The 23,403-nt window shown below is 46.2% G+C and overlaps 1 protein-coding gene across 1 annotated transcript; it reads right to left on the bottom strand.

Moving 5' to 3' along the window:
- Nucleotides 1–6,224: 6,224 nt before the first annotated feature.
- On the bottom strand, nucleotides 6,225–23,029 carry CRIPTO (cripto, EGF-CFC family member). Its single transcript, XM_056129680.1, has 7 exons — nucleotides 22,998–23,029; nucleotides 22,086–22,132; nucleotides 21,895–21,990; nucleotides 21,085–21,199; nucleotides 20,682–20,791; nucleotides 19,183–19,329; nucleotides 6,225–6,391 (listed from the first exon to the last, which is right to left on the bottom strand). The coding sequence occupies exons 1-7, from the start codon at nucleotides 23,015–23,017 to the stop codon at nucleotides 6,225–6,227; spliced, it is 702 nt and encodes a 233-aa protein (XP_055985655.1). The 5' UTR covers nucleotides 23,018–23,029.
- Between the last annotated feature and the right edge of the window lie 374 nt (nucleotides 23,030–23,403).

Here is a 23,403-nt window from a genome sequence, read left to right as displayed (position 1 = left end):
GGAGTAAACCTTGAGCACCACTGGATGTGGCCTAACACACAACACAAAACTAAACCAACACGAAACAAAGAAAAGTTACAGGTCTGAAAGAAAGCTCAATGGATTAGAGCACATGCTTTTCCTGCAGTAGACCTAGTACCACATGATCCCCTGGGCACAGCCAGGAGTAGCTACTGAGCACAGAACCAGGAGTAACACCTAAATACCACTGGGGGTAGCTAAAAAAAATTAGCAATTCATGTAGGTGGACATAAAATGTTGACTTTATGTCATCTCCATCCTAAGAGTCACTTCATTCAGCTTGTGCTCATGTACTTCACACAAACACAGACACACACACAGACACAGACACACACACATACACACACACACACACACACACACACACACACACAACAATCCAGAAGAGTAGTAACATAAGTAAGCCAAACCAGTTCGGACCTCAGGTTTCTTCAGGAGTGGAGAGCTGGCACCACTCAGTCAGCTCCTCTGTTGGGGTTCCCCAACTACACCCATGTGTCTGCTGAGCCCTCTTTCTCCTTCATTCCAGAGAGGCTGGTCGAACTTAGGTCCTTGCAGTAGGCGGGGACTGAGTCTGCTTTCTCTTGCTGATGGTTGGTTGGCCTGAGCCATTTTCTGCCTCTGAGGCACCCACGGTCTTTTTGTTGGATGACCTTCTCATGGGCCTCTCGCGTTACAATTAGGAGCCTCTTTTTTTTTAATTTCTTTTATTGAATCACCATGAGATGGCCCATTACAAAGCTGTTAAAGATTGGGTTTCAGTCATACAGTGTTCCAACACCGATCCTCCACCAGTGTACACTTCCCAGGACCAATATCCAATATCTCTGGTTTCCCTCCAGCTCTCCCCAACTCCACCCACCCTAGCCTGTCTCTATGACAGGCACTACTTCTCTCTCTCTCTCTCTCTCTCTCTCTCCTTTTGAGCTGTGGTTTGCAATACAGATACTGAAAGGTTATCATGTATATTCCATTACCTACTATCAATACTCAATTCTTGTTCAGTGTGATCATTCCCAACCATTAGATTAGGATCCTCTTTGATTTCAAAGATCCAGTTCCCTTTCAGGGCTTCCCTGATTAGACCAGACTGGACTTTTACTAACTCAGTGGTCAATTTACAGTTATCGAACTATAGAAGTGACAAGCCATTGTATTCACAGATCCTGCTGTGGATGGAGGAGGAGATTGATGGTACAGAGTGTGTACTGATGGTACTTGGGGGCTTTCTAAGAGTTCTGCCTACCATAGCTGACCGTGTCATACACTTCACTTATGAGGAAGGTGCTACTGTTAACTGTACTTTAAAGATGAAGAAACTGGAACTCAGAGCTTCAGCGAGGTGACTCAGGTCACCCAGCTAGGATTCTGCATGAGAATGATCTCTGTTCCACTATGTCATACAGGAGGATAGCACAAAATAGGAGATTCTTTAAAAAAATTTTTTTAATTGAATCTCTATGAGATGGCCTATTACAAAACTATTTATGGGGGCTGGAGCAATAGCACAGTGGGCAGGGCATTTGCCTTGCACGCGGCTAACCCGGGTTTGATTCCCAGCATCCTATATGGTTCCTCAAGCACTGCCAGGAGTGATTTCTGAGTGCAAAGTCAGGAGTAACCCCTGAGCATTGCTGGGTGTGACCCAAAAAGCAAAAACAAACAAACAAACAAACAAAAAAAGCTATTCATGATTGAGTTTCAGTCATACAGTGTTCTATACCCATCTCTCCACTAGTCTACATTTCCCAGCACCAATGTCCTCAGTTTCCCTCCTACCACCCCCCCCCCAGTACTCTCCCTCCCTGCTCTGTGGTAGGAACTTCTCTCTCTCTTTCTCTCTCTCTCTCTCTCTGTCATTCTCTCCTTTTGGGCATTATGGTTTGCAATAAAGATCCTGAAAGGTTATCGTGTATATCCCTTTACCTACTTCCAACACTCAGTTCTTATCCAGCATGATAGGTACTGGAGGTTCTTTGTGGCTCCAGAACCAACGGCACTTTATGCCACAGCAGGGAGATGGGTGGACTGGAGCCTTACTCTTCCTGTTACCCAGAAAGCCCCTGTCCTGCTCTATGTCCCCAGGATCATGGCCTCTGTGCACATAGGACTTTGCAGTTGCTCCCCATCTACTGCCAGCACCTTCTCAGGCTTTTACACGCTGCCCCTCTGTTCCCAAGATCCAGACCTGTTTGCACTTTCAGAAGCAACTACCCTACATTGACTGTTCTTTTGAAGTGGCTGGGTAGTGACAATGACATTTGAAGGATCAGAATCTATGTGACGAGTGTTTCTCTGGGGTGGCCAGGCTATATTTTGGCGGAGTTGATGGACAGTAAGTTACCAATGCAGGCAAGTGGTGATTGACAAGGAAGCGAAGACACAATGAACACACACACACCTGGTAAGACAAATAAGTTTTACTAAAAGTACTTTATTATTTTCTAATGGTTCAAGATTAGTATATATTTTTATTTAGCTGATTTTAATTCATGCAAGAAAAAATGCCATGAGATCAATTTTTTCTCAATCCTTATTTTAAAGACTATTTACACTATATTAATGTTTGTAGATAGTTGCGTTTTCCTTCTCATAAAAGTAAAATAAGATGGGGAGCTAGCCCAAAGGGATGGAGCACATGCCTAACTTGCATGGAGCACCAGGTTTCATCCCCAGGATTGTGTGGGGAGGCCGTCTCTTCCCCCATTCCCTCAGCCAAAAAAGAAGACAAGAGAAAGGATTCCATGAAATTGTATCTGAGGAGTGGAACAACCGTGACGAGTTGAAATATGACCATAAAGATCCTCTTCCCTCATGTGCTTGGAATTTAAAATATTTGGAGTTCAAAATAGAATTATATATAACTACAGTATGCTGCATGGAGCTTAGACATTAAATAATCGCATTTTAGGGACGCTGGGGGATAATATCCTGGTCTTCTTGCAGAGAGGTCAGACTTGGCCAGTCATCCCACTTAGCACTGAGAACGGACTGACAGGGAGCCCCTGTCAGGTGGGGTGGAAGGGCAGACAGAGCGAGCGTCAGTTACTGTAAAGAGAGCGGCACGAGTGGGCAGTTGCAGGAGCTTCTAGAAGAGTGACCTCAGCGCTCTGAATCCTCCGGCGTCAATGAAGCAAGAAGCTCCCGGCCGACACTGGCCCGCTTTTCAGTCTCTTCTGAATTGTTCCTCAGCCTCAGCTTTGTTTCCAGTCTCTGCTTCCATTCTTCTCTGAGCCTGAAAATAAAAACAGAACATACGCAAACAGAGCCTGTCTGCCCATGGCTGCTGCGTCAGGGACGCTTCTTTTCTTATTTTCCCTAAAAAGACAGGTGCGTGCGTGCGTGCGTGCGTGCGTGCGTGTGTGTATTTGCTTCCAGAGTTATGTAGAAGGCTTGCAAAATTAAATATATTCATCTTGTAACTCTCACGTCTGTTCAAAGTACTCTAATCTCAATTTTTTCTCTAAAAAAAGTATTTATTTATTTATTTAGTTTGGCTTTTTAGTTCACACCCGGTGGTGCTCAGAGGTTACTCCTGGCTCTGTGCTCAGAATCACTCCTGGCATTGCTAGGGGGAACATATGGGATGCTGGGAATCGAACCCAGGTTGGCCACATGCAAGGCAAATGCCCTCCCTACTGCACTATTGCCTGGCCCCTCTTAATCTGCTTCTTAATATTTTCTTTGAATTCATAGACATCCAAAGAAATATCTTTAAAGGATGTGTGTGTATGTGTGTGTGTTTGTGTTTGTGTATGTGTATGTGTGTGTGTGTGTAGGTGAGCATATGTGTGTGTGAACTGTGAACTGGTCAGTCTGTTAACCTACTCAGCAAAGTTATCTGTCAAGGCCATGTTTCAAATTAGAGATTTGGGACTGGGGGGGGGGAGGGGTTGGGCTACATTGGGCAGTGCTCAGGGCTTATTCCTGGCTCTGAGCTCAAGGGTCATCCTGGAGGAGTTTGGGCCACCATATGGGGTACTGGAGATTGAACCTGCAAGGCAAGCACCCTATCCACTGAATTCTAGTCCCTCCTCCACCCCATCCCACCCCCAAACAGAGATGTTTTGAGAGCTGCAAGAGCTGAAGGAATCCATCACCAGCCAACTGTCACTACCAGACAGCTTCGAGGACTACTCTCAAAAGAGGAACTCTGATCCCAGACAGAAAGCTACATAATGGAGAGCAGAGCCCCCGGAAAAAGTTGTAATATGGCTACAAGTGAACAGGTTATTATTGTTATTTAAATCTCTTTTAAAAGACGGATCAGAGAGAGATTACAGTGAGTAAGGGACTTGCCTTGCACATTACCGACTCAGGATCATCCCTGGCACCACATATTGTCTGCTGGGCTCCACTAGGAGTGGTCCCTGTGCATAGAGCCAGGAGTAAGACCTGAGCACAGCCAGATGTGGCCCCCACACAAGAACCTGGTCCCAAAACCAGAACAGAAACAAGATAATCAACAGTTGAAACCAAAACTGGTTATCTTTTCTCAATGTGGCATTTATGACATAAGCAAAAGTCATACTGTAATTTGTGTCCATCACAAGGCCAGCAGGGAAGACCTCACGTAAATATACCCTTGGAAATTTCTGGCCTTGCTTGGAGCTACAGTGTGGTAAGGTCAGGGTGATCAAAATCTTAGAGCAGGGCCAGAGTGATGATAGTATAGCAGGTTGAGCACTTGCCTTGCATGTGGGAGACCTGGATTTGATCCCCAGCACCCCGGTACCCTGAGCTCACCAAGAGTAATCCCTGAGGGCAGAGTCAGTAGTAAAACCTGAGTAGTGTTGGGTGTGGTGCAAAAACCCAAAAAGGAAAAAAAAATAGAAATATTAGAGCAACCACTCAATCACATGAAAGAGAAAATAACACTAATACAGCAGATAAAATGGAGTGATAAAAATATTTAATCCCCAAGAAGGCAGAAAAAGAGAGGGAATAGTGAACAGATGAGGAGCTTGGGTGTGGTTTGAATGTGAGACTTACCTTGAACTTTTGAGGCTGTGATTTCAATCTGGGTATCACATGCCCCTTCTCCCAGCACCGCCAAGTGTACCCTCCTTGCCCCAGATTAACTTTATTTGAAAAAACTCATTAATGAAGAAATACAACAGAAATGCTATCCTTACTTCTATGTTCATTGCAGGACTATTCACAATAGCCAGAATCTGGAAACAATCCGAGTGCCAGAGAACAAATGACTGGTTAAAGAAACTATGGCACATCTATGCAGTGGAATATTACTCAGCTATTAGGAAAACTGAAGTCATGAAACTTGCTTATAAATAAATGGACATGGAGAACAACAAGCTGAGTGAAATGAGTCAGAAGAGAAGAACAGATATATAATGACTGCATTCATTTAAGTGATGTTATATAATATATGTGCTTGTGTGTATAATACATGTCACTGTCACTGTCCTCCCATTGTTCATCGATTTTCTTGGGCGGGCCCAGTAACGTCTCCATCGTGAGACTTGTTGTTACTGTGTCTGGCATATCGAATACGTCACGGGGAGCTTGCCAGGCTTTGCCGTGCGGGCGAGATACTCTCAGTAGCTTGCCGGGCTCTCCGAGAGAGGTGGAGGAATCGAACTCGGTCGGCCGTGTTGGCTGCGTGCAAGGCAGACGCCCTACCAGCTGTGCTATCGCTCCAGCCCCATGTATAATACATATATATATTTACATATGAGACTAATATCTAAGGTCAGGGCAAATAGGGGACAGGAGGACTGGTCAATGGATGGAAACTTGCTGTAAGAGCATGTGTGAGGCAAAGGACAGTTAGGATAGAAAAGGGAACAATGTGACAATAATATTTGGAAATAATTTTGGACAGGAATTAAGTGTTGAAAGTAGGTAAAGATATTTACCTGAAGATTCATCATTATCTATATTGAAAACCATAAGGTGCAATAGGAAAGTGAGAGAGGAGGGGGGCAGGGAAAGAGAGAGAAAGGGAGAGAAAGAAAGAGAGAGAGAGAAAAAAAGAGAAATAGAGAGATAGAGAGAGAGGAGCCTACCATATGTCAGGCAGGGCTGGGGGCAGGGAAACAGGAACTATTTGTGGTGGGAAATGTACACTGTAAAGGGATGGACATTAGAACATAGTATGACTGCAACTCAATCATGAACAACTTTGTAACTCTATATATATCACTAGAATTAAATAAAATTTAAAAAATAATAATAAAGAATCAGGCAGCCAAGCTGCACACCTTCTCAGTGCACTTCTTCCCAGACGATATTCCTCTGACTCTCGGTAGTAGGTCTGTTTGCCGATTTCCCTTTCCCAGAAGCGCTTGAGCTCGTGACAGGTGTTCCGGCAGAAGATCTCCCGGCGGACGTACTGATTGTTCATCCCCTGAAGAAGAAAGCATCACCCGAACCCCCATAGGACACACTCCCTTGGGCTCTGGGGGAGACAGACTGTTGGAATCCACAGCTGTTCATTACCTGAGGGAGAAGCTGTTGTTGCTGAGGGCTACTCCCTGCTAGGGGGTCCCAGTAGTGCTCAGGGACCATGCGGTGCTGGGAATTGATTGAAATCATGTGCTCTAATGCTTGAGTCATCTCCCCAGCCCTTCCCCACACACTTGTAATTAACCATGTGTATTGGGCATTTTCTGCACACTCCTCTTAGTTATTCAACTTCCTTATAAGACGGGCATCACTTTCCTTCCTCACTTCAGAGGGAAGACATTTGAGGGACTCGGGGATCTGCCTGTGGCCCCATATCTCTACCTGGCAGCAGACCACATACTAATGGCTGTTCTCAAGCATTTTGCTAGAGGGGCTGAGGGGCTGTCACAGAAAACCCTCCCGATGTCACTGGGGAGCAGGCAGCTCTGAGACGTGTGCATGTGTGCATACATGCTTGTCATGGAATGTGCATTGCAGACTCTCCACTGTGCTTGGTTTCATGAAGATAGTGCCTGACTCCAGGCCTCACTAGATGCTCTGCGTATTGCTGGGCACCCCAACCCCAGCCAGGCGCGAGTGGCAGGAGCTGCTGTAGCTTCCCTCCCGGAGCCCACTGAACCCAGAGCAACCAGGAGGGAGCCTTTGGGTGAGAGAAGCAGGCCTGGACCAGCTTTGGATAAGAGGTTCTGAGTAGAGGACAAGAGTAGGGTAGGGAAGGGAGGTGACTGTCACCAGGGAGAGGTGTGCTCAGAGTGGCAGGGCAAGAACAACGGAGATGGGAGGACTCCAGGGCATGCTGGAGGGATTAGCTCTCAGTGGAGACCGCAGTGTGGCATCCTAGTAGTCTCCCCCAGCCCTGCCTGTGCGGGGATGGAAAACACGGAGGACCTGAGGTCGAGCTGCTGAACAATGTCATCGTAGGTGAGCTCAGAAGAGCCCGTTGGACCCTAGGACCTGGGACTCAGTCCAAAGGCTGCAGCATAGCTCTTCCCAGACTGAGTGGCAGTGGCCGAAAGAAAGGACAGGGGTGTGAAACCAAGTGCTTACTCCAGACCCAATGGGATTGTGGGAAAATGGTGGAGGGAGTTTTGTTTGTTTGGGGCCCACAGCTGGCTGTGCTCAGGGCTTGCTCTTGGCTCTGTACTCAGGGCTCACTGCTACCTGGTGGGGCTCAGGGGATCATTTGGGGTGCTGGGGATCCAACTCTGATTGGCCGTATGGTAGGCAAGTGCCCTACCACTGTACTATGGACCCCGCCTCAACCTTCCCTTTCTGCCTCCGTCGCCTCAGTTCCCAATTCTATTGGCATGTCTCAAGGTTTGTTTACACTGGGGACTGTCTAATTGTTTTCTTATTTCTTCATACTTCACATTTGAGCAAGATCATCCAGTATTTATCTTTTATTTTCTGACCCACTTCACTTAGTATGACACCGTCCAATTCTACCAATGTTGGAGGAAATTACAAAATTTCATTTTTTCTCACAGCTTGGGGTGAACACCTCTACCAGCTGAACTGAATATCTAACTAGCAGTATTCTCTAATGAGAATACTGGTGACATACCATGAAAACAAGCAAGAACTTGTCTAAGAGAAAATACTCTGGGGCTGGAACAATAGCACAGCGGGTAGGGCGTTTCCCTTGCATGCGGCTGACCCGGGTTCAATTCCCAGCATCCCATATGGTCCCCCAAGCACTGCCAGAAGTGATTCCTGAGTGCAGAGCCAGGAATAACCCCTTTGAATTGCCTGGTGTGACCCAAAAGGGAAAAAAAGCCTCTTGGAAGTACCCTGAACTCCTATGGCCCTTGTTGTTGCCTTATGCAGAACTGCCATTGCCTGTGTATTGGTCACAAGGAAACAGCATCAAGAACAATCTTGGAGATACTTCTAGAAACAAATAAACAACAAGGCAATAAAAATGATAGATAAACAAAGTGATACCCGTTATCGCTACTTGAACCACCTCTGAGGACTGATGCCGGGACTGATTCCCCTCGGGTGTTTTCCGTTGTTACAGGGACTGCGGTGACTACACACTCAGCACTTCCCACGACAGGAGCTGGGATAGGGGAGGCGGCGCACAAGGAGAGCCCCCAGACTTACAGGATGTGCAGAGGTCAGTGGGGAGACTCCTGGGGACCAGAGTTCCAGAAGCACATGGGGGTGGGATGGGGCAGGAACTCACTGCAAAGGGGGACCTTTAGGGTTATGGACTGTTCTAGAACTTATTTCCAGTGCTAGTTGCACAGTTGCATGCAACTGCCAGACTATCAAACTGAACCCAGGAAAATTTCATGACTGTCTCATTATCGGTAGGGAAAACCGTCTTCTGTCTAGAATACAGATTCTGCCCAGCTCAAGCCTCTCACCCAACGGGGAGCCCCTGTTAGCATCTCCTGTTGGAGTTTAGCCTCTGATTGCCTGGTGACACTGGTTTCTGGGAGCATCTGTGTTTGTGTTTCCCAGCTCTAGCAAGAAACCACAGCTCCATTGCAGAAACATAAGGAGAGGCTTATGGAAACCAGCAAAGTTGGAGACACAGGGCTGTGTCCTCTGTTAATAAGTCTCTACATCTGTGCCCCCTCACCCCAGATGCATGCTGAGGAGAAAGTTAATCATGCTATTCCCAATCCATCATCAGACTCTGAAAGGCCTTAATTTCAGTGACCGTAATACACTGAAGCATTTCTCAAAACTGGTTTATGTTTGCAAGGGGCGTGGCGCACAGGGCAGGAGTGCATACGGGAGGGAGACTTGGGTTCTATTCCCAGCACCCATGGTTTCACCACAATACTGCTGGGCCTGAATACTGCTTGAAAGAGCCTCTCCCAAACAAACAAGAAGTCAGACAATCCAGTTAAAGCTTATTGAGGACCACAGCACTCAACATCGTCTTCTCACTTTCGTCAAACAAGCCAGATTTCGCATGTGAAGGCGTCGGTGTGACAAGATCTGAGAGGGAAGGTGCATTTGTAGGGAGAAGCCCAGTGCTGTGCCCACCTTTCATCCCCCCAAATTTCAGGTTGCTCAACATCATAAATCCAAACTGTGGGATGGGAGGAGTGATTTCACCTTCTACACAAGACTCTGTGAACTGTGCCTTCTGGCCAAAAGACAACAGTGTAGTAATATTGTACTCCTAAAACAATAAACATTTTGCAACCTATAAGCTATTTCCATCTCAATAAATCAATAACTTACAAATAAATATTTGCAAATTACATATATGACAACCATCTGAAAGCAAATAACCCAATTAAGAGATGGGCAAATCTCTTGAAATATACTGCACCAAAGAAGATACACAGATTTAAAATAAGCACACTAAAAAATATATTGAACAACATTAGCTTTTTGGAAATACAAATTTACACCATGTAGAGGGCAGGGGAGCTAGTACAGCAGGTAAGGTGCTAGTCTTGCTTGCAAACTGTCCCAGGTCAAATCACTGGCACAGAATATAGTCACCCAAGTACCATCAGTAGTGATCCCTGAACTAGGAGTAAGCCCTGGGCAACGTCATGGGTGGGCCCCAAACTAAAACCAAGTATTAAAAAAAACTATGTTGAGATAGAGGCTCCTGTACCTCTGTAAGAGCAGCCAGATAGGGAGCAGGAGATAGGATGTGCCCTGAGCATCACTGGGCATGACAACATAACATAATAATATAATATACCATAGCCCAGCGGGTAGGGCATTTGCCTTGCACGTAGCCAACCTGGCAGACCCGGGTTCAATTCCTCCACCCCTCTTGGAGAGCCTGGCAAGCTACCAAGAGTATTTCGCCTGCACAGCAAAGCCTGGCAAGCTACTTGTGATATATTCGCTATGCCAAACACAGTAATAACAAGTCTCACAATAGAGACGTTACTGGGCCCCGCTCGAGCAAATCGATGAACAATGGGAGGACAGTGCTACAGTGCTACCATAACACACCAAAAACACGACATTATACAACACACGACATAAACATAAAATAACTTAACATGACCAAATTAAAGCACTGACTGTAACAAGTGCGAGAAAGGATGGTGTGGCACAATTGGAACCCTCATACATCACTATAGGTGCTGCAGTTATTCCAGAAAAATGTGGCCATTTCTTAAAAAGTTAAGACTAGGGGCTGGAATGATTGTACAGTGGGTAGAGTGCTTGCCTTCCATGTGGCTGACCAGGTTTCGATCCCTGCACCACAGACGGTCAGCTGAACACCACCAGGAGTGATCCCTGAGAGTAGAACTGGGAGTATGCCTTGAGAACCACTGGGTATGACCCCAAAACAAAACAAAGCAAAACAACAAAAAAAGTTAAGAATAGAGACACCATATGGAGCAATCACACTCCAGCATAAAGAAATGCATACTTTTATTCTAAGAAAAACTGGACACATTTCTATTCACAAATGCAAAAATGTGGAAGCAGCCTCACAGTTTTTTCAATGAGTGAATGGATTAAAAAGACACTGTGGGCCATCTATACAGTGGGAACTGTGCCTTCTTTCTGTCCAGCAAGAGAGAGGAGCAAAGGATGGATGATGAATCTCAAAGACCACATGATGAGTGTAAGAAGCCACTTTTTAAAGACTTTATATTCTCTGTCAAGTGATAAAGTGATCAAGTGATATTCTCTGTATTTTCATTTACAGGAATTCATGAGCGGTCAAAACTACAGTGATTGCCTGTCGGTAGAGGCAGGGGAGAGTGGATTCTGCTATTATGCTACAAAGGCATACTGGGGGAATTTTGGAGGTGTTGATGTTGTTCTGTACCCTGCATGATGTGGTGGTTATATGGAGCTGCATACATGTGTGTTCATGGACAGAACAGAGCACACTGGAGAATCACACTTTGCTGTGTGTTAAAATGAAAACAAAGTGTTTAGAACAGAGCAGGAGGGTGTGGAAGATTACTTGAAAGGGCTGGAATAGATGGTTTGTGCGAAGGAGTTCTGGGTTCAATTCTGGTGCCACATGTTTGTCGGAAAATCACGGAGAATGAACCCCCATCATCCCTCCACCCACTCACTACACACACACACACACACACACACACACACACACATACACACACACACAGAGTGAGCTGATAAGTAGCACTTGAGTACTATTGAGAGTACTATTGAGTGTGTTTCCAAAACCAAAACAGAAAAGAAAAGAAAACAGTGTAGGGCTTGCTTTCGTAAGATGCATTTTGACTTTTGCTGATTGGATAAGATTCAGTCAGAGACAAGTCTCATGATTAGTTGTTGCCATGGAAACTCCTGAGCCCTATTACAATTGTCCCAACTGCACCAGGGTACCTCCATCCCACCCCAGTGGAAGTGTTAACAAATGCAAGACTTATCTAGACTGATATCTGAATCAACGTCTGCATGTTTTATGGAGCTGCACTGTGAAGTGCAGCCTAGACCACTCCCTCTCACTGAGGTGCAAGTTCTGCACTTTATCTCCATGTACATAGAGATGATGAAGGAATTCTGCTGGGAATTACAGACCTAATTAAAGACTTGAACCTAGCACCTCAACCTGGTTCAACTTTGGGTATCTGAGAAGCGCCCCCCCCCATATTTGAAAATTCCTTCAGGGCTCCTCAGAGACTCTCCCCCTCTCTCCCTCACCCCCAACCACATTCCTTCAGACTAACATTTTCAGAGCCTTGTGCCCTGAACACAAACACTGAGTTCTAACTTTCTCCCTGAATTTACTTCTTTTGAATGCATCATGCAAATAAATCCACTAGCTAGGGAAAAGCCCCATTTGGATTTTGACATCAGCCCCAAACAGAGGCAAGGTTCAGAGGCAAAGATGAATCCCAGGGGCCAACACAGACAGGCTGCTGAGGTATGTGTCCGTTCTCTTTCCCAAGGGGTGAGAGCCAAGCTGCCACGGCAGGCACATGCTCAATTTCAATAGCCTTTACCTTGGAAGTAAATCTGCTGCTGCTGTCTTACTGCGTGAAGATGGGTGGGAGAATTTCCGCTCTGGGGCGTGCGGAGCCAGTGCTGGGTACCGACACCTCGGGATCGCCTCGGGACCGCCACCCTTTATATGCAAGGCGGAGGAGCTGCAGAAAGGCCTTTCAAGGTTACAGGCATCAAGTTCATAGCAGAATCATGGAGACTCATTCCAGGGACACAGTGACCTCCCCCCTCCCACACATATGACACTACCCCCACCCCTATCCTCGGCTCTATCCCTGCCTGGCTCAGGGCAGGCGAGCTTGGGCTCTGGCAGATCCTTCAGGGACCATGACTTGGCTGGAAGCAGAAATACTGTTCAGAACATGCTCTGGATTACCCATGAGCACGAAACTGCTGTGCATCGGGCAGAGCGCTGTCCCGGGAGTAGGAGGAGGAGGGGATAAAGGAGCCTAGGGTGGTGTGACAAGTCACACTTTGGGGTGACCTTACAGGATAACTGAGAGAGGCGTGTTGTCTTTGGAGGCCACTAAGCCACGCACAGAGCTGAGTGATGACATTTCACAGCCTGATGAGAGCACGGAGTGGGAGCAGGAGTTGACCGAGGTCTTCCAGAAAGAGACGCCAAGCAGTGCTGTTCGGTTGAAAGTGGCTTTGTGTGACTTCCAAGGGCATGTTGTGTTCTTGGGTTAAACGTCACCATTGGGTCATCCTCAAACCCTTTAGGTCATGAATAATTTGCTTATAACTTCCTTACATAGAGGAGCAGTGTGGTTGATCTTCAAAAACTCCCCCAAACAAGCCAGGGCAGAGCAGCCAGGTGGAAGAGCCCTGGGCCTGCAGGATGGAGTTCTGGGGAGGCATTCCAGTAGCTTTCCCTGCACATGGGAATCCTAACCAGGCCACAGAACCTGGTCAGGCCATTCAGTCTTTTGCCTAGGAGAGGGGGAACTTGGTCTGCAAGCCATGCACCACCTATTACAAATGAGTTTTGTTTTGTATTGTCCTTTTTTTGGCCACACCTGACTGTGCTCAGGACTTCTTCCTCTCTCTGCACTTAGGGATCACTGCTGGTGGAGCTCCAAGAACTATATGCAGTGTTGGGGATGATGGACTGGGATCAGCTACAAGCAAGGCAAGAACCTAATCCCTGTGTTCTTTACCCCCAAGTGATTACAAGATCCTCACCATGGGCACTAAAAATACCATTTTACTTGTAGTGTTTTTCCCTGCTAATAAAGTTATCTACAAGTAGAGAGAAGAGGATAGAAATGAAGTATAAAATATTTCTAGTCTAGGGGCTGGAGCGATAGTATAGCAGGTAGGGTGTTTGCCTTGCACACGGCTAACCCGGGTTCAATCCACAGCATCCCATATGGTCCCCCGAGCACCTCCAGGAGTAATTCCTGAGTGCAGAGCCAGGAATAACCTCTGAGCATCGCCAGGTGTGACCCCAAAAGAAAAAAGATTATTTCTACTCTAATATCCATTTCCTTTTTTCTTCTTCCTTTGTTTCTTAATTCCTCTCCCCCTCCCTCCCCCTTCCTTCCTTCCTTCCTTCCTTCCTTCCTTCCTTCCTTCCTTCCTTCCTTCCTTCCTTCCTTCCTTCCCTCCCTCCCTATCTTCCTTCTTTCTTTCTTTCTTTCTTTCTTTCTTTCTTTCTTTCTTTCTTTCTTTCTCTCTCTCTCTCTCTCTCTCTCTCTCTCTCTCTTTCTTTCTTTCTTTCTTTCTTTCTTTTTGAGGAGGCCCTCCAGGCTGCACTCCAGTGGTCTGGGGGCTACTCCCACTGGTACTCAGTCAACTGAGCTGACTCTCAATGCTCAGGCCCACGGGAATGGGGATCAAACCTCAATCCCCAGGCACTCCAGCCCCCTTGAGCCATCTCCTGGCCAGAAGTGGTCTTTTTCTCTTAAATGTTGTTGTCTTGCTTAACCCCCAGGATGATGCAGGGTGCAAACCATTGCTGCAATGAGCTGGGCTGGAAGGCACTAGGACTTCACCAGCCCCGAGGCTTCCAGACTAAGGAATACATGCTGGGAAAAGAAATGACCTTTAGAGTTGACGTTAGTTAAGATGCCCTTTCAGAGCGGCTCTCCAGCACAGCCACGGCCCCAGAAGCACAAGGACTTAATGCAGAACCCGGCAGCTTGGAGCAGAAAAGTGAACAGACTATGCGTTGATCCAGGCCATCAAGTCTGCCGGAGGGGAAAGGGTGTTGCCCCATTCGCCCTCTCCTCTCTGGAAAGAAAGATGGCGGCCACATGGGAGCCTTGTGGACAGCAGGTATGAGCCGGGAGTGTGGGGGCGACTAAAACCTCATGGGAAGGGGGGCGTTTCGGTCCGCCCTTCATGCCCTACCGAGGCCACCAGTTGCCCCCAGGAGCGGCTCTCCAGCACGGCCATGACTCCAGAACACAGAAACCAATTTCTTAACTATCTGACTTTCAGTAGAAATACTTCCAGGGTCAATAGGTAAAATAGCAGAAATCCAAAACCAACATTTAATTCTTGAACCCAGCTGTAGAAAGCAAATCACTTCACAATGCTTTTTCAGCATGTCTGATTTGGGGGGGGGGGGGTAAACTCTAAATAATAGTGGTGAATCTTTTATTGAAACAATGAATCTAATCAAAGCAGATAGAGTGTTAACTAGAATTCATCTGCCTCACAGGGACGGGGAGGGGTGGGGGGTGGGGTTTTATTGGGGTTCTTCATGGTAAAAAAAAAGTATTGGTAAAGGGAAATGTGTTTGATATTTGCATAACTGAGACCTAAACCTGAAAGCTTTGTAACCTTTCCCACAGTGATTCAATAAATAAATAAATTAATTAAAAAAAAAAGATGCCCTTTCATGTACTTCCTTCCTGGTGTATAAACTAGTCTTTTTCCTTCTCTCTGCTGCTTGGGCTTTTTTAATTTTTCCATCCTTCTTTCCCTGGCAAGGCAGGCACTTGCTCCAAGAGTGTTGGAACAAATAAAATATTGAGGTGCCAGATTCGAATCTGAGCCCTGTCACTACTTGACCCAGACCTGTTACTTAGCTTTGCTAAGTCTCGGCTTCTACATTTTAAAATAGGAGTGACAAAACCTATGGAGAGATATAACAACATAAAACAACTGTCTTTTTTTTGGGGGGTCACACCCAGCAATGCTCAGCGGTTACTCCTGGTTTTGTATTCAGGAATTATTCCTGGTGGTGCTTGAGGAGGAATCATATGGGATGCTGGGGATAGAACCTCAGGTCGGCCGCATGCAAGGCACAACACCCTACCCCTGTACTATTGCTCCGCCCCACAACTGTCTTATTAGTATTGTAAATAATAGCTAACATTTATTAACTTTTTCTAGGTGTGTAGTTTTTTCTAAACAATATAAATAAAAATTACAATGTGATATATTGCACATAATGGACACATAATTCAAACATCCAAAAGATATCATTCTATATCCATTCAGATGGCTGGAGCAATAGCACAGCGGGTGGGCGTTTGCCTTGCACGAGGCCAACCCGGCCGACCCAGGTTGATTCCTCTGCCCTCTCGGAGAGCTCGGCAGGCTACTGAGACTATTTTGCCCACACAGCAAAGCCTGGCAAGCTACCCGTGACATATTCGAAATGCCAAAAACAGTAACAACAAGTCTCACGATGGAGACTGTTACTGGTGTCCGCTTGAGCAAATCAATGACCAACGGGAGGACAGTGCTACAGTGCTACCTATTCAGATGACTACTATTAAAAAAACAGTGATGAAGCCAGATAGAACAGTGGGTAAGGTGCTTGTTTTGCATACGGTCAACCCAGGTTCAATCCCTGGAACCCCATATGATACCCCAAGCACCACCAGAAGTGATTCTTGAGTGAAGAATCAAGAGTAACCCCTGAACACTACACAAACAAACAAAAAGAAGGTGAAGCCACCATTGAAACTGAAGGGTCTTGAGCAAATACTTGTACCCTAGTATACAACAGCTAAAAGGTAGAAAGGCTATGTCTAGGGATGGAATGAATGAATGGATGGATAAAAACAGGCATGGGGTACAATTAAATATAATCTAAAGTCTTTTTTTTTCCTTCAGTTTTTGGGCCACATCCAGTGGTGTTCAGGATTCACTTCTGGCTCTGCACTCAGGAATTATTCCTGGTGGGCTCAGGGAGCCATATGGGATGGCAGGGAGTGAGCACAGATGGGCCACGTGCAAGGCAAGTGCCCTACCTGGTGTACATTCACTCCGGCCCCTAGTCTTTAGTTTTAACAAGATGATGAGTTAACATAGCCTGCATTGGGGCATAACTTCAAAGACACCCAAAGTTCAAGAACTAGTTCTTCTAAGGATACATAATGTGTTATGTCCCTTATGGGAGGGATCTGAACAATAAAAGCCCACAGACACAGAAATTATAATAGTTGCCACTAGGGACAGGAGAGGGGGAAATGGAACAGTAGCATTCCAAAAGCACAGAATTTCAACTGGGAAGAAGGAATATACTCAATACCACTGAAATGAAGTCCTAAAAATGGTTACAATGATAGGGCTGAAGTAATGGTTATAATGATAAGGGGGCATGGCATTTGCCTTAAACACAGCAGACCCACGTTGAACTTCTGAGATCCCATATGGTCCCCTGAGCCCACCAGGAGTGATCCTTAAGCATGATGATATGGTCCAATCCCCTCCCCCCCAAATGGTTACAATGACAAAATTTACACTATGTTTTTCCACAATTAAAATGAGTTGAGGGATTGGAAATGTGGCTCAGTGGTGGAGCACCTGCCTTAAGTATATTCAGTCCTGGGCTCAACCCCTATTAAAAAAAATTTTTTTTTTAAAGTTGATGTAAAGAAACAGTGAGTAGAGATGATGTGGCCTGAATTAAGTGGGCGGGTGAACACCTAAGTCTGGTAAACACTGTCCCACTCCCTATTGATATTTGCATGAAAATCAGTACTTTGAATTTTTTGTTGTTTCGATGATTCCTGGGGGGGGAAAAAGAGCTCTTAAACACTCTGTGTTAACCAAGTAGGTAGAAAGAAATCGAGAAAACCTACTTTGTACAAGTGTTTCACTTTTCATCTCTTTACATCTAACCAGGTGTAGGCAGCAGCCCAGGTTCATAGACTGGGCCCCACTGCAAGGAAGCGGCCAGACCACCTGACACCCCAACATCATCTACACCCACTCTATGCTCTGAGCCATTTGGGGAGTTCCTCACTGCTTCCTATTTATTACATTTCACCCTGTAAAAAAATCCCACTCAGCTGGGTGTTTGAAGCTATGGATCATGATAGAAGCAAATCGTGTCTCTTACTGCACAGTACCCCTCCGCTAAAGTACCTCAAGCTCAGTTCCGTCCTTCCTCCCTCCATCCTTTTCCATTCTTCTTTTTTTGCTTCCTTCCGTCTTTTTTCTTTTGTTTTGGCTGTGGTCAGGAGTCACTCCTGGCAGTGCTTATGGACCCATATGTGGTGACGGAAATGGAACCTGGATCAGCCTACATGCAATCAAGCAAGCAAGCGCCTTACCCATTGTACTATCTCTCCAGCTCATTTCCTCACTTTCAAGTTTCCTCAACCTGTTTCCTCACTTTGAAGCCAGGTGTGGTTATCTTATTTCTTATGAAAGCAGGTGTAGTATTCCCTCTCCGTGGACAACACCAAAGTCCACAGAGGCAAACAACCCATCACTACAAAGCACCAGTCCCCAACCACTTAGCCAAAACCACAGTTCACATTTGGGTCAATACAGATCCCGTTATTACTGGGCACATGCACATATCAAAGATGTTTTTGAAGTGGCTTTACAATACAGTCTTAGCACTTGGTTTACAGCAAATACATTATGAATATTCCTTCTTCAATAGCGGTTAAAACAATTGCATAGTGTAGAGAAAACAGTTTGTCAGGCACTTTTCTTGGGAAAATTAGATGTCTTGAGAAAAAAAAAAGTGCAGGATGTCCTTGACTTATGCAGCTTTCTATAAATGATAGCAACTGGCTTTCAACTTAGCTTTTTAACTTGCTTCTGTGCCAGTATAATCAAACTACACAATCCATTTTTTTGTTTCTAATTTTGCTCTAATTTCCATCCTTGTCTCTACTTAGTCTCCTTGACACACGTGCTTCCACTAATCCAGTGCCCTGTCCCTCACCTCTATTATCTAAACCTCCTCTCCTACCCACTCCCCATAGAGTTCCTTTTCCTTTCCTTTTCAAGATACTGTCATGACTTTGATAGACTAAAGCAAAACTTTATCCTCTGTTCCACATTAGGATTACCCTTTAATGGGAAGGTAAAATTGTTAATAAGAAACTTTTGAATAAGAACATGTTATCAAGGGGCCAGAGTGATAGTACAGCGGGTAGGGCATTTGCCTTGCATGCGGCCGACCCAGGTTCAATTCCCAGCATTCCATATTGTCCCCTGAGCACTGGCAAGAGTGGTTCATGAGTGCAAAGCCAGGAGTAACCCCTGAGCATCGCTAGTTGTGACCACCCTCTCTGCCCCTCCCCCCGAAAAAAGAACATATTATCAATTGGCACATGTATAGGGCTTGAGTACCATTTTTAATTTATTTGGGGTTTCTCCCTAGTGGTGCTTGGAAGGCCCAAGGAGGGAACCTGGGGCCATGAACATGCTGGGCTTGCTCTCTAGCCCTTTGAGTTATCTCCTTCAGCCCAGGGCTAACTTAAAAATTAAGTTTTTAGGGGAGGAGAGAGCAGAGGAAAGTAGCTGGTATTTAAGGAAACTTCAGAGACTATAATGGAAATGTCTTTATCAGTTTGAGGTAATTAAAAAATATCAGACTTTATTGACCATAAAATTTGCCCGACAAAAATTGCACATAAATATGGTAGCTTTGTAGAACGAGGCAGAAGCCAGGGAGCAAGAGCACGGTGTGCACAGACGGTGCTAACCCAGGAGTCCCGGAGGCTGTGAGGTGGTCATCCATCACCTGGCCATCTGGAAGGGAGGGACACAAGTCATTAAAGAAAAACCCTCAGCAGTTTACCCTCCGGTGATCCCCCAAATCAATGAAGTGCCAGAAGGTTTATAGGCTCAACAGCACTGACCAGGGAAGGAATCAAGAATTCCCTGATAAAACCTTACAACCAGAGTTGCCAATAATCTAACTGGCTCTTTGAGGAGCTCAGCCTTTGCAGGATGGGGCAGGACTTGGTTTGACTCTGATGACGAGCAGATGGCAAATTTGTGGTCTCAAGTTCCAGGAAGAAAATAAGTTTCTCACCCACTTACTAAAGACCTATCGCAGAGCTGCGAGGCAGGATGCAAGGAGCCACACGCGCGCATGCGCTCTCTCTCTCTCTCTCTCTCTCTCTCTCTCTCTCTCTCTCTCTCTCTCTCTCGCTCTCGCTCTCTCTGGGGAGGGGCCCCATGTACTCCAACAAAGCATTGATTTGCTTTTATTTACTTCATGAACTTTAACATCCCCAACTTTTACCCCCCCACCTCTTCTGTTTCTCATTTTGTTTTGTTTAGGGGACACACCCTGCAAGGCTCAGGGCTTACTTATGGCTCTGCCTTCAGTAATCATTCCTGGCAGGACTTAAGGAACCATATGTAGTGTTGGGGACCTAACCTGGGGTGGCCACATGCAAGGCAAGAGCCCTGCCCACTGAAATATTACTCTGGTTCAAACATCTCCAACTTCTAACATTCACAGCATCAAAACTAGGAGAGGCCTCTGAACTTGGGCAGTCCTAGATAATGGCTCAGAAGGCTGGCCTGTGATCCTCTCTAGGTGCCTGGTGCCTGCCCTTCTAGTCTTTGTTCTAAAATCAATGAAAATCAGTAAGGCCAAAGGGGCAGGGTGGGAAGAGTCTTCCATGGTCTTTAAAGGTGTGTGTGTGTGTGTGTGTGTGTGTGTGTGTGTGTGTGTGTGTGTGTGTTGGGAGGTTGTGAAGCCTCAGGGGGGAAGAAATGCATTCACTGGAGTTGGGAATCTCTGACCCTGTCTTAGGGGTGCACACCAACTGAGTTATTCCTCATGGAAACTCTCTGAGTCTTACAGCCCAGAGGAAAGGGAATAAAACAGCATGACTGTACTACTTTACTTAACAAGTCTTTTCTTGTGTATTTTTCTCAGAATCAGTTCACATTCTGTAATGTGTCAACAGAACTGAGGGAGAATCCAATAAACACAGGATGGCAGGGTTACTGTCCCATCTAGGGTCCTGGGGTGTCTAGATGCAGAACTTGGGCTGCCAGGCTCTCCCCAAGTCATAGAGAGACCCCAATAACTCAGCACCAGATGCAACTAGCCCAGAATGGCAAAAAGGGCTCTGTCCACTCACCACAACCAGGTAGAAATGCCTGTGAAAAGCAGCGAAGCTGGCCATGCCAGCACTTACACATGGAACACTTCCTGGGCAGCCAGGAGCCATGGCGCAGGGAACCGCAGTTCCTGTGAATGAACAGAGATGGTGAGACATGCATACCTTAGATGCTTCCCACCTGCAGCCTCCTTCCTACTCCACATACCCTTTAAAAGCTTACTATGGAACTGGAGCGATAGTACAGTGGGTAAGGGTTTGCCTTGCACACATCTGATCCAGGTTCAATCCCCAGCACCCCATCTGGTCCTACAACCCCACTGAGAGTGATTCCCTGAGCACAGTGCCAAAAGCCCTGAGCACCACTGGGTGTGTCCCCTAACCCTCCCGCCCCCAAACAAAACAAAACAAACAAAAAGCTTACTCTTTGCGCACATCATGCTCACAGTTGCGTCCATAGAAGGAGGGGGGGCAGGCACAGAACGACCCCAGCATGCAGGTTCCCCCATTCAAACAGCAGGTTCTGTTGAGCTCCTTACCTGAAATGTGCAAAGAGGTGGCTGAGTGGGTGGGGGTACTGCACAGGTGAGTGTCCCTAGAAAAGGCGGGCACAGTGCTCCCCAGAGGGTTCATGACACACTGACTGCACAAACCAACTTGGCTGACCGAGTGCTTCTTTGGCCACCCATGTCCCCTACTGGAGAAACCCTTTTCATGCATAGGACAGTGGTGGGTCCCCAGGGTGAAGTGAAATCACATAGAGGAGTGTGTTTCCCAGAGGTGAAGAACACAGTCTTGGCCGAAGCAATAGGACAGCTGGTAGGATGCTTGTCTTGAACACTGGGGTTTTATTCCTATCACCCCATATAGTCCCCTGAGTCCCACCAGGAGTGATCCTAAGTGCAGAAGCAGGAGTAAGACCTGGGTAATGACAGGGTGTGTCCTAAAACAAACAAAAAATGAAACAAACAAACAAAAAAAACACCCTCTAGACCTGAGGACATGATCAGTGCACACCTTGTATGAAGTTCCATGTTTGGTCCTGGCACCATAAAAAAGAAGGGTGAGAACACACTGCCTATTTCATCTCCATGAGGAGACCACTCCGGCCTTTGCTTGACACGGGAACCAGAACCACACTCTTCAGAGAAAGTGTCAAGGAGATTCTCAGGAGCCCCATGCTGGCTCAGTACAGGGAGAGTACAGGGTTAAGGATAAGGGAAGTCGCTCTTACTGTCCAGGATTCCCGGGGAAGACACAAACTGCAAAGACTGAAGGCGAACTGCAGGCTCCTCGCGGGGTCCAATGTTGTCACTTCTGCTGGCCAGACCTGTATGAAGGACAAGGTCACCACTATGAAACCAACCCCCTTGGAGTTGGTGTTTCTGGCTCCATGTCAGGGGTCAAAAGAACAAAAAGTCTCACCAGCAACTAATTCCAATGCTCTGGAAATGACCATGATCCAAATCACACTAGGAAAAGGAAATCAAACACCAGTTAGCAGAGCAAAACAAATAAAGTCTCTTGAGTTCATGTGGGGTAAGAGCACAGACTACTAAGGAGACGTTGTAGAACACGGCCTTTTTTTTCTCTTGGCGTTCTTTTAAAATGATTGGCTAATTCATACATACAAAATGAAGAACAGTTGTGAGGGAAAAAAAGTCTAATATCCACCTGTTTTCAATATATTTTATTACTTCTTAGGGTCTGTCCTCAATTCACGAAGTTTTAAGTTGGCATAACATTTGTATCTTCTCTTTCATGTACAAGCTCCCCTGAATATCGTTTTCAGATAACTATTTAAAAATGGCTGCTTGACAGTCCAGGCAATTGATGAATCACATTTTACAAACAATTTCATCTGGCTCTTGTTGTTTTAAAAAGATTTGTAGATTAGGTCTAGAATGATAGTACAGGGGTTTGCCTTGCATGTGAGGACCTGGTTTAATCCTGGCACCCAGATGGAGCACAGAGCTCTCTCACCCCTACCCCCGCTGAGTGTCACTCCAAATCCACCCACCCCACAATTATTTAGAATTAAAAAAAATTCCAATTACTCTTAGTAGATTTGCAAATATTGACTACACCTTCTTAGAAGCAGGTCTTTCATTTGGTTGAAATATTGACCTTAATAGCCATTTCAGTGTGCAGTCTTAACCTCATTAAAATGTTACAAGTAAAAACAATGACATAGTTGCTTCTAACCCTTCAGATCTTTAAGGAAAAAACAGCCAACCTGCTGGCGGTTCTCCTAAAGCTCAAGTCAAACAAAATTAAGTAGGTGTAGAACATCATTTCCTAAACCCACCAAGTTCACAGTCAGGATTCCCCCCCTACCTGGAAGAGAAGCGCTCCATCTTCCGGCAGTCTTTAGCACCTAACAATTTGGGGGTGTGGGAGCGGGGGAAGTTAGCAGGACTTCAATTCACAGCCATTGCCAAAACACCCAGAGGCGAACATCAATATTTCTTGACCTGAGATCTGGAACTTGATGGGAAAAGGATCCCCGCGGGGGCCAGGATGTGTGGGGAAAATCCTCAGAGAAAGCTTTGACCCTAAGTCAAAGACTCAGCTTTCCAGGGACCCTCCGCCGCCTGCGACGACCCCCTGGAAAGGAGCGGGCGGACCCCGCGGTGGGAGGGGAGGCGGGGCACCCACCGGTTCAAAGCCAAACCCCTGGAGGGTGGAGGCGTGAGGCTGGGGGACACAAAGAGGGAGAATGGGCTGGGCGGAGTCCGGCGAA

Source organism: Sorex fumeus, unplaced genomic scaffold, assembly GCF_029834395.1.
Source record: "Sorex fumeus unplaced genomic scaffold, SorFum_2.1 ptg000072l, whole genome shotgun sequence".
Classification (NCBI taxonomy): domain Eukaryota; kingdom Metazoa; phylum Chordata; class Mammalia; order Eulipotyphla; family Soricidae; genus Sorex; species Sorex fumeus.
Note: the sequence above shows the minus strand (reverse complement) of the source record. Positions and strands in the feature narration are given on the sequence as shown.